Source organism: Doryrhamphus excisus, linkage group LG21 (assembly GCF_037039965.1).
Source record: "Doryrhamphus excisus strain RoL-2023G ecotype Guam linkage group LG21, RoL_Dexc_Guam_v1.1, whole genome shotgun sequence".
NCBI lineage: Eukaryota > Metazoa > Chordata > Actinopteri > Syngnathiformes > Syngnathidae > Doryrhamphus > Doryrhamphus excisus.
Window position 1 is genome coordinate 310,538 of NC_136377.1, and position 13,310 is coordinate 323,847.

Genomic DNA, 13,310 nt, shown 5'->3' on the forward strand with positions numbered 1-13,310 from the left:
CAAAGGAGGCTGCGATGGAAGCCGCGTTGCAACGTATTCCTCATATCACATGTAATATACATCATACATGTCCGCTCCAGAGAGCTGCCTTTGTGCGACGCTACTGAGGTATTATTACTGCATATACACATGAGTACATGATGGAAGTATAATATGTACGCAACCAAGTACACCAAACTCAACACACATCTGCCCGTAAAGCCCAAAACTGCACTTAAATCAAATCCTTCAGCCAGGAGGCTAACGTTTTGGGCATGGCTAATCTACACACACATCTATGGGGGGGGGGCGGGCGCTACCATCCATTGAGCGGACCACAAGTGGAGGTAGTCCAAATCCCTGTGAGGGCCCGCTTTCTGATGCGTGCGACCACAGGGCCGCATGCAGTGGACGGGGGCCGTCATGGGGCGGAGAGGTCATCTGTCAGCGTTTGTGCGTATTTATACACGTGTACCATACGTGCCTGTTGGCGTGTTGACACGGCTTTTATTTTGGTCCCTTTAGGAATGCGTAATGTCTTATTTGCTGGTGGAGCTGCTAGATAGCATGGCACTTTTGGGGTTAAGGAGCGCCGGCCAAGCCCGGGCCGTTGGCAGCGGGGGTTGATGTTCTGCTATCGATCATCTGTAATAATGACGCAGGGAGCGACTCGCCGTGTAATTAGCCTCCCAAAATAACGTGGCAGGCTGTACTGCCTGACCCTTAAGGCCGTGAGCAACGTCGGAGGAAAACACTTTAGCACAACAGTAGAAGTCCACCTGTGGGCCAGGTAGAACATGCCTGGAACGTGGAAGCGTAGCTAGCTACATGGTGTAGATGCTAGTTAGGTGGGTGGAAAGATGGATGAGTGGTTGCTTTCTTGGAATAAAGGATAGATACATATATCCATGATCAACAGACACTAGTGGACAGCCTGATGGTTGGTTGGATGGTAGCTAGACGGGTGGGTTGGTGGGTTGACCAGAAAGATGGATGGGGGGATAGAAGCATGACTAGCGGGGTTGGTTGGCTGCTTGATTGGTAGGATGGCTGGTGGATGAAGGGCTAGAGCTGGTTGGTTGAACGGAGGGGTGGGTAGGGGAGCAGGTAGATGGTTGCTTAATTGGAAAGATGGGTTGGTAGCTAGACCAATGGGTAGATGGAATGATGGTGAGGTGGGGAAATAGAATGGTAGAACGTTGCTGAGTGGGAAGGATGGATAGATCAAGCAGTAGACTGATGGTTGGTCGTATGGACGGATGGGTAGACTGATGGGTAGACGGTTGGGTAGACGTTGGCCAATGGCCGGACAGATGAGTATAAAGAAAGACGGTCGGTTGAATGAGCGACGGCGAGAGCTCGGCCGGTTGTCAGGACGGACGGTAGATGGAATGAAGAACGGTACGTACACAAAGTAAATAGCGAAATAAGAGTATTAGTCACACGGCTGCGCTCCACCACTGGCATGCGTCCATCCATCTCTAAAAACATCTGCTGTTTGCTTCTGTGGCTGGCATGATTGTTTGCTGGTGATTTGTAATGTAAATACGCAGCCGCGTATTAGAGCCCCTGGAAGCGCACAAACAAACTCGCGGGCGCACACGCACACGGCATTGGGATAGCAGCTGCCGATAATTGTTGCCTGGCCTCTGCTCCCTCTGCTCCACCCGAGCCAAGCGACTAAACCATGGACTTCCAGGGGGTAACGTCTACATGACATCCAATAATAATCCAGCACGTTAGCCCTGCCTCCAGAAAGCAACTGCTAGAAGACAACCTGGGGCATGTGTGCGTTTGAAGGAAATCGGAAAAGTTGACAAACTTTTTATATATATATATATATATATATATATATATATGTATATATATATATATATATATTCAGATACCATATAGTTCAGGTGCCATATACCGTATAGTTCAGGTACCATATACCGTATAGTTCAGGTGCCATATACCGTATAGTTCAGGTACCATATACCGTATAGTTCAGGTACCATATACCGTATAGTTCAGGTACCATATACCGTATAGTTCAGGTACCATATACCGTATAGTTCAGGTACCATATACCGTATAGTTCAGGTACCATATACCGTATAGTTCAGGTACCATATACTGTATAGTTCAGGTGCCATATACCGTATAGTTCAGGTGCCATATACCGTGTAGTTCGGATACCATCCCGAGACGCCATTGGATTCGGGTCAACGCTTACATAACTTGATGCAGACATGAATATTACATTAGAAGTACAAGTGTATCAAAGTGTCAATCTAGTATTTTCAAATCTTGATAGGGCGCATCATGTCAAGACAGGCGGGGGCCCCCAACCCCCGGGCGGAGCCATACCTTAGGATTCAATGATAAAAACATGTATTTCAAGGGATATCAATTTTGGGAATATTCCAAAAATAATACAGTTAGAAATCCCCCAGTTTTGCAAGTTTAATGCAAGCAGTGCCGGTCCTTGAAGGCACCATGTAACAGACTACTACACTGGATGTTTGGCCTCATATTTGTGGTACTATGTGGGAATGCTCCAAGGTAAGATTTGATGAGCTCATTGAGTGCTAACGTGCATTTGATGTCCAGGCTGGTGCTGGTGGATGGTGGCTCCGTGTTCATTGGGTCTTCTCCATTGTTGTTCCTGTCTTAGTTTTGTACGGTACATCATCGATAAGATCAACGGGATGGCTGTAATGTACGTATGCTTTGCGAGCTAGCGGTCTGCTAATGCTATCTCCATCCGTTGTGGTCTTCAGTCTTCAGTCAGGCCAAGCTGCGGAGAATGTGCACCAATCCCATGGCCGGAAGCCCAAGATGGAGCGTTTAGTGGATTCATGGCTGATTCTTATCCACCCGGGAGCCGACGCATGCAGCCGCACCTCTTGCTTGTCAAACCGGATATTTGGTCGCATCAATCCGTCCTTCTTGGCGAACTCACGGCAGCTTTCCTACGACTGCTCGACACGACTACGACAGCGGCTGCCATTTCCTTTCCTTCCAGTTATATTTAGCAGCAACAGTTGAGAAAGTTTCCGCTTGCAGCGAGCGTGTGTACTTCAGGTGAGATGTGTATTTTCCATGGTCAACCGCAACAAACTGTACACCAGCAGCACAATGCTGCAGCTTTCTGAAGCATCTTTTCTTTCTCACTGGCACAACGGAAACTACCCCAGGCTGCGAGCCGTACGCAAGGGTTGCTAGTTCTCTTCTCTCGTCTTCTAAGACGGCAGGTCTTCCCACAGCAGGATGCAACTTTGACACTGGCATTTGTTGGAACGCAGTACTGTTGCACTAAGGTACACCGGAGATACGCAAATATTTCTACTTTCTTCTTAAATAGTCTTTGCAAATACTCTTTTGTAATCATAGGACTTTATTCCCATATTACAGTATTCCATCTTTTTACCCTTTTCTTTGTTTCTCATGACATTACAACTTTCATTTCTCTACGCTACTAAATGATTTTATTTTTCCTCCCAATCCTCCAAATTGCAACATTTTTATCTCGTCAGGATTTTCGTACAACTTTGTATATTTCTATGATATTTCGAGTCTATGCTACTAAAACCATCATGTGACAAGTTCAAATGGAAACTTTATTTTGGCCAAATTACAGCAAATTACTGCAATATTTGATGATTAAATATTCCACAAACAAATGTTTTTGGAATCCACTTATCCTCACCGGGGTCTAGGCGGTAGGCTAGAGCCTATCCCAGCAGTCCTGCAGATCTTTCATGGTCTTACTGAGAAAAATAACGTCTGTCTTTGACGTGAACTCTTCACTGCCAAAAGACGTCCATCCCCGTCTTGGGCGTTTTCCACGAGAGCTACCGGTCTCCGGTCTTAGTCAGGACAAGGACCAGCTAGGACGCACATCAGCAGAATGACCCCGACCCTGGTCACATGACCAACCGTCGCCGGGCAGAATTCATGCTACGCAATCACGTTAGCGATCTAGCCGAATGAAAAACAAGTGAAAACGGTCAGGGAGAGTCGGCAGGAGCAGGAAGTGAAGAAGGATGAGATGGGCGTGGGGCGCTGTAAAGGTGCCAGGCGGCTCCTTCATCATCCTCTGCCTCTTTTGAACCCCCCCCACCACTTTAAATCACATGTTTCCTTTGGTGCCGCACTTCCTGCCCGCCCACCTCTTCCATTTCATGTGCATGCAGCGCACCCCCCACCCGCCCATGCTACCTTTTACGCACGTCACACTTGCTCCAGTTTTTCATGCGAGCCTAAAGTAGAGGCAGCCCCCACACCTTCACCCACACGTCAACACACTGACGGACTGGCAGTCCTTCTTTCCTGCACAACAACAAACATAAATGCTGTCATACGCCTGCCTGGCCACTAGTTGGCGATGAACACTCAACTGTTAATTACAATATGTATAAGGGTGTATATGACCAATACATGACGTGAATAGTACTGTTAGTCATGTCATTAGGTGGGAGGTCTGCCTGGGCCCTGTCAGCTGTTTCTAGGTATACCACCATATGGTAACACCACGCTATGGTAACACCACGCTATGGTAACCCCACGCTATGGTAACACCACGCTATGGTAACACCACGCTATGGTAACACCAAGCTATGGTAACACCACGCTATGGTAACACCACGCTATGGTAACACCACGCTATGGTAACACCACGCTATGGTAACACCACCATATGGAAACACCACGCTATAGTAACACCACGCTATGGTAACACCACCATATGGTAACACCACCATATGGTAACACCACGCTATGGTAACACCACCATATGGAAACACCATGCTATAGTAACACCATGCTATGGTAACACCACGCTATGGTAACACCACCATATGGTAACACCACGCTATGGTAACACCACGCTATGGTAACCCCAAGCTATGGTAACACCAAGCTATGGTAACACCACGCTATGGTAACACCACGCTATGGTAACACCACGCTATGGTAACACCACGCTATGGTAACACCACGCTATGGTAACACCACCATATGGTAACACCACCATATGGTAACACCACGCTATGGTAACACCACCATATGGTAACACCACGCTATGGTAACACCACCATATGGTAACACCACCATATGGTAACACCACGCTATGGTAACACCAAGCTATGGTAACACCACGCTATGGTAACACCACGCTATGGTAACACCACGCTATGGTAACACCACCATATGGAAACACCACGCTATAGTAACACCACGCTATGGTAACACCACCATATGGTAACACCACCATATGGAAACACCACGCTATGGTAACACCACCATATGGAAACACCACGCTATGGTAACACCACGCTATGGTAACACCACGCTATGGTAACACCACCATATGGTAACACCACCATATGGTAACACCACCATATGGTAACACCACCATATGGTAACACCACCATATGGTAACACCACCATATGGTAACACCACGCTATGGTAACACCACGCTATGGTAACACCACGCTATGGTAACACCACGCTATGGTAACACCACCATATGGAAACACCACGCTATGGTAACACCACCATATGGAAACACCACGCTATGGTAACACCACGCTATGGTAACACCACCATATGGTAACACCACCATATGGTAACACCACGCTATGGTAACACCACCATATGGTAACACCACGCTATGGTAACACCACCATATGGAAACACCACGCCTTCCAATACGCTGCAATAGTCCGTCGTAGCCTCCTACATTACGACACAAACTGGACATCAGGGTGGAAAAGGTTCTAAAGCCATTCTGAAAGCTTTGGGACTCCAGCCGACCACAGTGAGAGCCATTTACACAAATGGCCAGAACATGGAACAGTGCTGGAGCCTATCCCCGCTGATGAAGGGAGGTGTACACACAAGGCTAGTCACCAGCCAATGGCATTATCATTTTTAATATTACTGTCATCCATCCATCATCCATCCATCCTCCATCCATCATCCATCCATCCATTTTCTGGACCGCTTATCCTCACGAGGGCATGCTGGACTCCATTTTTTAAAATAAATAAGACACTTAATGTTCCTTGCTGAATGTACAGTATTTGTTTTCAATTTTGACAGAAAAGTTGTTATTTTTGAAATGTAAAATGCTATTTGTCTATGATCCATCAATGCAGAGTTGATATAGTAACACTAAATATTGATGATATAGCGTACCATACGGTACAATACGCACACGCATGGCTGACATTCAAAGTGTCATGACGCGGGCTGTGATGCTAACGCTAACGCTAACGTCGTGGTTCTCTTGTGTGTGAGCCGCATGAAAGAGGCCGTGCGTGATCATGTGATCCCAGCGTGATGGCAGCCATGTGTGGCGGCCGGCTTCATGCGGCCGCCGAGGCTCCGGCTGGTCTGCAGGGCGAGGAGGAGGAGGCTATTTTTAAACGCCGCTATTTTAATAACACACGGCGGAGTGATGAGGATGATGTTGACCTTGTGGGCGTGGAGGGCGGGGCAACGAGACCAGCCTTCCTTTCATCAAAAGTTGATGACTTTTGACTTGAAGTAGAAATCCCGGCAAGTACTTCTGCCGAAGATGTGATGTCACTGCTGGATGGGATGCCTTGACGGTGCCGTCACCATGGGAACCATCCACCAGCAACCAACCAATAACTTCACGTACCTCATCTCACCAACGTCTTCGCCGTTATGTCATTGGCTTCCTCCGTCGCTTTACTTCTCACTTTTTCAAATATTGCCGTGTGTCATTATTGTTATTGTCGTTATTGTTGTACTTGTAGTTACTGGACTTATGAATACATGATGACATTTTATTCTGGATAATAATTCCATAATAAATCATTAACATAATATCCTTTTTGCCAAATAAAAATGCTCTACTTCTGCCCTAGACATGCCATTAAGGTGTTTCACTTTTTAACTAGTTAAAAAAACAAAACCCACAGAAATCATACTGTATTTATTATCACTATTATTATTATTAAAATGAAGAAATGGACTTCTGCATATGTCAGTAGACATGTTTGTTTTCCAATCATCAGTTCCAAAAATATATTGCAGGGAAATAACCCAAAGGCATTTTATTTATCATTGTTATTCATCAAAAAAAACATGTCATTTTTATGGATTCTAAAATAAGATATGTCATTAGATACATATTTCGTTGGCCTTTTGAAAGATTCATAAATAAATCCATGAAAAACGTATTGCAGAAAAAACAAGCCAATGTGGAGATTTTCTCAGCAGCGTATTGTACGTACTGGATGGTACTGTCACGCACAAACACGCACACACCAAATACGTAAACAAGTGTAGAAAAGCGGCAAAGGCAGTCAAAGCTCAGCATGGCGAGGTGAGTGGAGTACTGATGTCGCTGCTTTATGATGACTGATATGATAACTGAGAAATATCATATCATCCTTATGATAACTGATATATCATATCATCCTTATGATGACTGATATGATATCATATCGCCCTTATGATGACTGATATGATATCATATCGCCCTTATGATGACTGATATGATACCACGACCCCAATAGTCCAAATGGCTCCCCTCCTCCAAACGGTCCAACCTCCTCATCCAGCATCATCTAACTGCGTAGAACTTTCCATAGAAGGAGAAGGAATGCAGGTGTACCTAATGAAGCGGCCGTATTTGCAGGTCTAAAGAAGATAAGAGTCCCCTCCTAACACGCCGACACCTGTTTGCTCCTCCCCTTTCTTCCGGGAGCAGAATGAGCGGATGAATAATTACAGGTATAAACACCCGCCGGCGCCTCAAGGGGGCTTTTTTCCTCCTCTATCCTCTTTTCATATTCCTGGAAGGACTTCTTTTCGGGAGATAGTGCCAAGTTCCCCTCCACGAGCGTTCCCGGACCACCCGCCACTTCAAAGCCGAGCCACGCTCATTTCCGACTTCACCTCGTCACGCGCTTATCTCGCCAGCTCGCTGTGTTTACCTCACGGCTCCGTTTACACGTGCCGTCTTTTTCACCACGCGCACATCCTGCCAGTGACACGCTTGGCGTCCGCCTACCCGAGGCCGCACGCCGCGGCGCCGTCACCTGCACCGCGCTTCTAAAAAGGAAGAGTGCGCTGTGGTGGAATCATCTTCCCGTCCACGTTCTGCTGGTTAACGATTCATAGTTATTTGCCGTGTCAAGACGAGACAAGTTTAATTCATCTTTACAAGCAAGTTGGTGAAAGCCGACGAAAGCCGACGAAAGCCGACGAAAGCCGACGAAAGCCGACGAAAGCCAACGAAAGTCGACGAAAGCCGACGAAAGCCGACGAAAGCCAACGAAAGCCGACGAAAGCCGACGAAAGCCGACGAAAGTCAACGAAAGCCGACGAAAGCCGACGAAAGCCGACGAAAGCCGACGAAAGTTGACGAAAGCCGACGAAAGCCGACGAAAGCCGACGAAAGCCGACGAAAGCCGACGAAAGCCAACGAAAGCCGGCTAGTGGAAGGACAAATTACAAACTGGCTTCTACGCTGGCCACAAACGTCTCTTCTGGCCAAAGCCCATTTTCTTGGTGGCTTTTGGAATCCAGGGGGCAGCGGTCCTTATCGCAGTCAGTCAGAGGCCCCAGCGTGGCTCTTCATGGGGCGGGGGTCGGGATTACAGACGGTATTGTCACCATTGTTGGCTAAGTCACCCCCGCCGCCCCCTTCGACGCCCTCAAACAAAAAGGGAAGAGAAGGAAGCAGAAAGATCCCAGAAAGGAGGAGGGGGACGTGAGGACGACACGTGGAACCCTGAACGGCCACGCCCACGCGGCGTGCACGCCAGGGGGGCAGCTGGCAAACAAACGACACGGGACAGAAAGGGGGCGTTCCTTGACCCCCGCGCCGTCCTTCCGAAAAACAACATTTAACGTTTAACACACTTCAGCCAGCTAAAGGGGGAATCAGCGCAACATAATCAAGAGAGGAATGGTGGAATCCAACCAGAAAAGTCATTCAAGTCGAAATGTTGGGGGGTGGGGGGTTGGGGGGGGTATGAAAGAATGAAGGGAATAAAGCCCCCCAGCCTTTTTTTCTTGCTATCAAACCATGTATTATATACACGCTCATCTTCGCATAGAAATTAGAACATAGAACACGCGACGCCACTTTGTGCCCCTGAAACAAGGCCCCTGGTCTGCCGAAGAATAAGAAGATGTAGCAGGAGGGATGGCTTTGGCAAGTATTCAGCCCCTCTATTTCCTTTTTCTGGATTTTCTGGTCAACAATCGGCTAATCCCTGTGCCCTGATACCTGAGAATAATGGGAGTTGTCTTGTCCCTACGGACTTCCACCTTCCTCAGACGATTAGCAGGAACCCGGTTCTTTCCTTCTGGTCACAGTTTGTGACGAACGTAGCATAGAATCATACGCTGAAAGCACACGCACGAACAGCAAGGCTGAAACAGGAAGTGGACTTACCGTGGGCGAAACAGAGCTGTTGGGGAGGTAGGGGTCCGGCAGCATCAGGAAGGGGTAGCCGGGGTAGCCCGGCGTCTTGTACACGCCGCCGTCTTGCTGCTTTGATGCTGTGGAACACACACCCAACCACCGCGTCAGCAGCTTGACACGTCCAGTGGTCACATGATGCTCGGGAGACACGCTATCTGACTCCGCCTGTCCGAGATCTTCCTGGCCTTGGCTACAACTGTGCTCTTCCAGTTCCTCACTATGTTCCTCACAGTGGAACCTGACAGCTGGAAGCTCTCAGCTAGCTTTGGTATCCTCCCCTAGACCATGATGTTGAACAATCTCGGCTCTCGGGTCATGTGACAGTTGTTTAGAGGCTAGCATGGTGCTAATCTGACTGTGGATGATGGCCAACATTCTGAGAACTTTTCCTTCAAGTTGAAATATATGGAAAATTAAAAAAAGAGCAAAGTTGCTACTAGTAATAGTCTTTTCCACGTATGTACAGGAACATAGATATTTTATTATTGGATAGTATGATATTTGAAATATATGTAACTTCTTAGCATATTTACAAATATTAAAGTTGCATTGTTATTCGTTTATTTTATTTGTACTTTTATTTGTCACAAGGTGGCCCTCGCTGGGAGACCTTTGTTTTTGTTGAGCTGTGTGAGAAATTTCAAGTGATTTTGTGCCTTTGCCAAAAAGACGACAGCTCAGGCTAGACAGGGTTAAAGTTCCGGTTCATTCGTATTTGACCTTTGTGCTACTTAAATTGACTTAATTTTCTTCATCATATCATCTTCATCATATCATCATGTTATTTCCCAACTTTCTTTTCAAGGAAAAAGTTCTTCTCCTCATTAAAACTTCATTCCCATAATATGCTCACTTTTTTTTCTTTCTCAACTATTTAATTGATGTGGATTTATTTATTTTGCACTTGTACGCAACTTTTAGACACTAAGCTGCCTTTTGAAGTTCTGGTTTTATTTTTGGAGCCTCCTGGAGCCTCCTGGAGCCGACGAGGAAGCAAAGACCCTGCGGAGCGCCGCTCGGCTTGTTTGCCATCAGTGGTCTGAGTGACTCCGACACAAAGTATGAGCAGCTTGTCTCCACCCCTTGGTTGAAGCGGCAGTGTGAAGTTCTCTCGGAGGTGAAATCATATCTACTCCTACTTTAATGGTTGGTCAGTAGAAGAACAACAAACGCATCCACGGTCGAGGTTTCATAAACTCATAGAGAATCATCTAAGATGCTCCTGTAAGACCGGAGACATCCGTGGCCAGCTAGACGGCCACGTTCCCAACCGCAGCTGGGATCTGAGATGGATACATGGAGGATGAGAAGCAGGTGGTGTCGCCGTTCTAACATGGCCGCCGCCATCGCTTGCAAGAGTGAATAAAGATCACCTCCTGGCTCATCAGAAGACCTCCACTAGCGCCTCACACGGTCTGCTAGGTCAGCAGCTCAGGCTCCTCCACGCTGATGCTTGCACGCCGTCATCAAACACGACGCTAGCACGCCAACGCGTCGCCAAACTTTTGCCAACGGCTGTCAATATTTGCGGAAGAAGAGGATTCCTGCATGCGTGGCATCCATATTTCAGGAAGGATACTACTGATACTATCACTTGGCATATCGTAGTAGTATTAGTAGTAGTAGTACTATATTAGATCTCAGTGCCATCTATGACTGGACCATGTGGCCCAATGAAATGGATGCATTCACTGACATCTCCACCGGCTTTACGACCATCAAGAGTTTGGGGAGGAAGAAAAGACAACAAACATGATGGACATTTTTTGCAGCGGGCCGGAGAAGTCTTTGAAGCAAATACTTTGTAGTACTTTGTTGTGTTCCGTGCGACGCTCAAGTAGCGTGATAGGTACTTCTTGGATAGTGACTTAGTTTCTGACTTAGTTTCTGACTTAGTTTCTTCTTACCGCCGTCCAGTTGTTTGTTGAAGTTCCTCTGCTCGGCGGGCTGTCCTCGCCGGAGCGCCTGGAGAGCCGAGAGGATGTTGTTTAAAGTGTGCGGAGAAGGAGAAGGAGAAGGAGAAGAAGGAAGAGAAGGAGAAGGAGAAGTAGAAGAAGTAGAAGTAGAAGAAGAAGGAGGAGAAACTCACCGAGGCGCCAGCAGCACCAGCGGGGTTCTGGTGGATCTCGGACTCGTTGACCAGAGAAGACTTGAGGTCGGCCAGGTCTCTCTCGGTGAAGGCGCTCTCCTGGATCTTCTCCTCCTGCTCGCCTTCGTCTTTGAAGGCGATCATCTCGTCGGTGGCGCCCAGGTCGTCCCCCCCATGTTGAGGCATGTCCGCGAAGACGGCAGGCAACTCCGGCAAACTTGCTAGAACTACACTAATGTCCGCTTTTGTCCTCACCGGAAGAAGACTAAGTGGTGCGCGTGGAGGAGGACTGCCGATGATGATGATGATGACGATGACGACGATGTCCTCTGAAAGACGGAGCGGGACAACGCCGCCAGCCCCCACATCAAAGGGCGCCGCCACGGTGATTGACAGGTCCGATGACTCGTGTGTGGAGGGGAGGGGTGAAGGGGGTGTGATTGTTTGCAAGCTCTTAAAGAGACAGCACCCACAATATGCTCCGTATTTTTATTCATCACCACCAGTATTACCAACATTATTATTCATCACCACCAATATTACCAACATTATTATTCATCACCACCAATATTAACAACATTATTATTCATCACTACCAATATTACCAATAATATTAGTATTCATCACTACCAATATTACCAATAATATTAGTATTCATCACTACCAATATTACCAATAATATTAGTATTCATCACTACCAATATTACCAATAATATTAGTATTCATCACTACCAATATTACCAATATTATTATTCATCACTACCAATATTACCAATAATATTAGTATTCATCACCACCAGTATTACCAACATTATTATTCATCACTACCAATATTACCAATAATATTAGTATTCATCACCACCAATATTACCAACATTATTATTCATCACTACCAATATTACCAATAATATTAGTATTCATCACCACCAATATATCAAATGTTATTATTCATCACCACCAACATTACTCATGTTATTATTCATCACCACCAATATTACCAATATCATTCATCACTACCAATATTACCAATATTATTCATCACTACCAATACTATCAATATTATTGTATTAGCATAACATAAATAGCCATAATGTTGGAAAAAAGCATGTTTTACATTTACAGTTAAATGTAATTATGATGGTGTCTGACGTCTTTCGGTTCCATGGTATCTCCATCCACGTGGTCTCACATGGGGGTCTGCAGTTTGAGAAGCATCCTGCAAGGACCAGGGAGCACCAGGGAGCATCATCTAGCATCATCTAGCATCATCTAGCATCATCTAGCATCATCTAGCATCACCTAGCACCATCTAGCATCATCTAGCATCATCTAGCATCACCTAGCATCACCTAGCACCATCTAGCATCATCTAGCATCATCTAGCATCACCTAGCACCATCTAGGATCATCTAGCATCATCTAGCATCATCTAGCATCATCTAGCATTACCTAGCACCATCTAGCATCATCTAGCATCATCTAGCATCATCTAGCATCATCTAGCATCATCTAGCACAGGGGTGGGCAAATATTTTGACTCGTGGGCCACATTGAGTTAACAAAATTGCCCGGGGGGCCAGAACATATATTTAACACACACACACACTATTTTATGCTTATAATTTTCCTTGAATTATTTGTCTAATTTTATGTGTAAAAGTGTTATACTATCAGCTGTATGTTCTCATATCCCTTTTTTCAGGAGCAACTTTTTTTGTTGTTTTTTTTAACTAAATAAGACATTCCACTTGCAAGTCATGTGGCCAGTTTTTATGTTAAAAGTT

At 46.2% G+C, this 13,310-nt stretch overlaps 1 protein-coding gene across 8 annotated transcripts in view; it reads right to left on the minus strand.

Moving 5' to 3' along the window:
- tcf7 (transcription factor 7) overlaps nt 1-12,420 on the minus strand; it is a 27,795-nt gene extending 15,375 nt beyond the window's left edge. For all 8 annotated transcript variants that reach the window (XM_058086991.2, XM_058086998.2, XM_058086995.2 and 5 more), the window contains exons 1-3: nt 11,527-12,420; nt 11,345-11,402; nt 9,408-9,514 (exon numbers count right to left, since the gene is read on the minus strand). In XM_058086991.2, the coding sequence (XP_057942974.2) occupies nt 9,408-9,514; nt 11,345-11,402; nt 11,527-11,712 (351 nt within the window). In that variant the 5' untranslated portion in view covers nt 11,713-12,420. The remainder of the gene's footprint in view (nt 1-9,407; nt 9,515-11,344; nt 11,403-11,526) is intronic.
- Between the last annotated feature and the right edge of the window lie 890 nt (nt 12,421-13,310).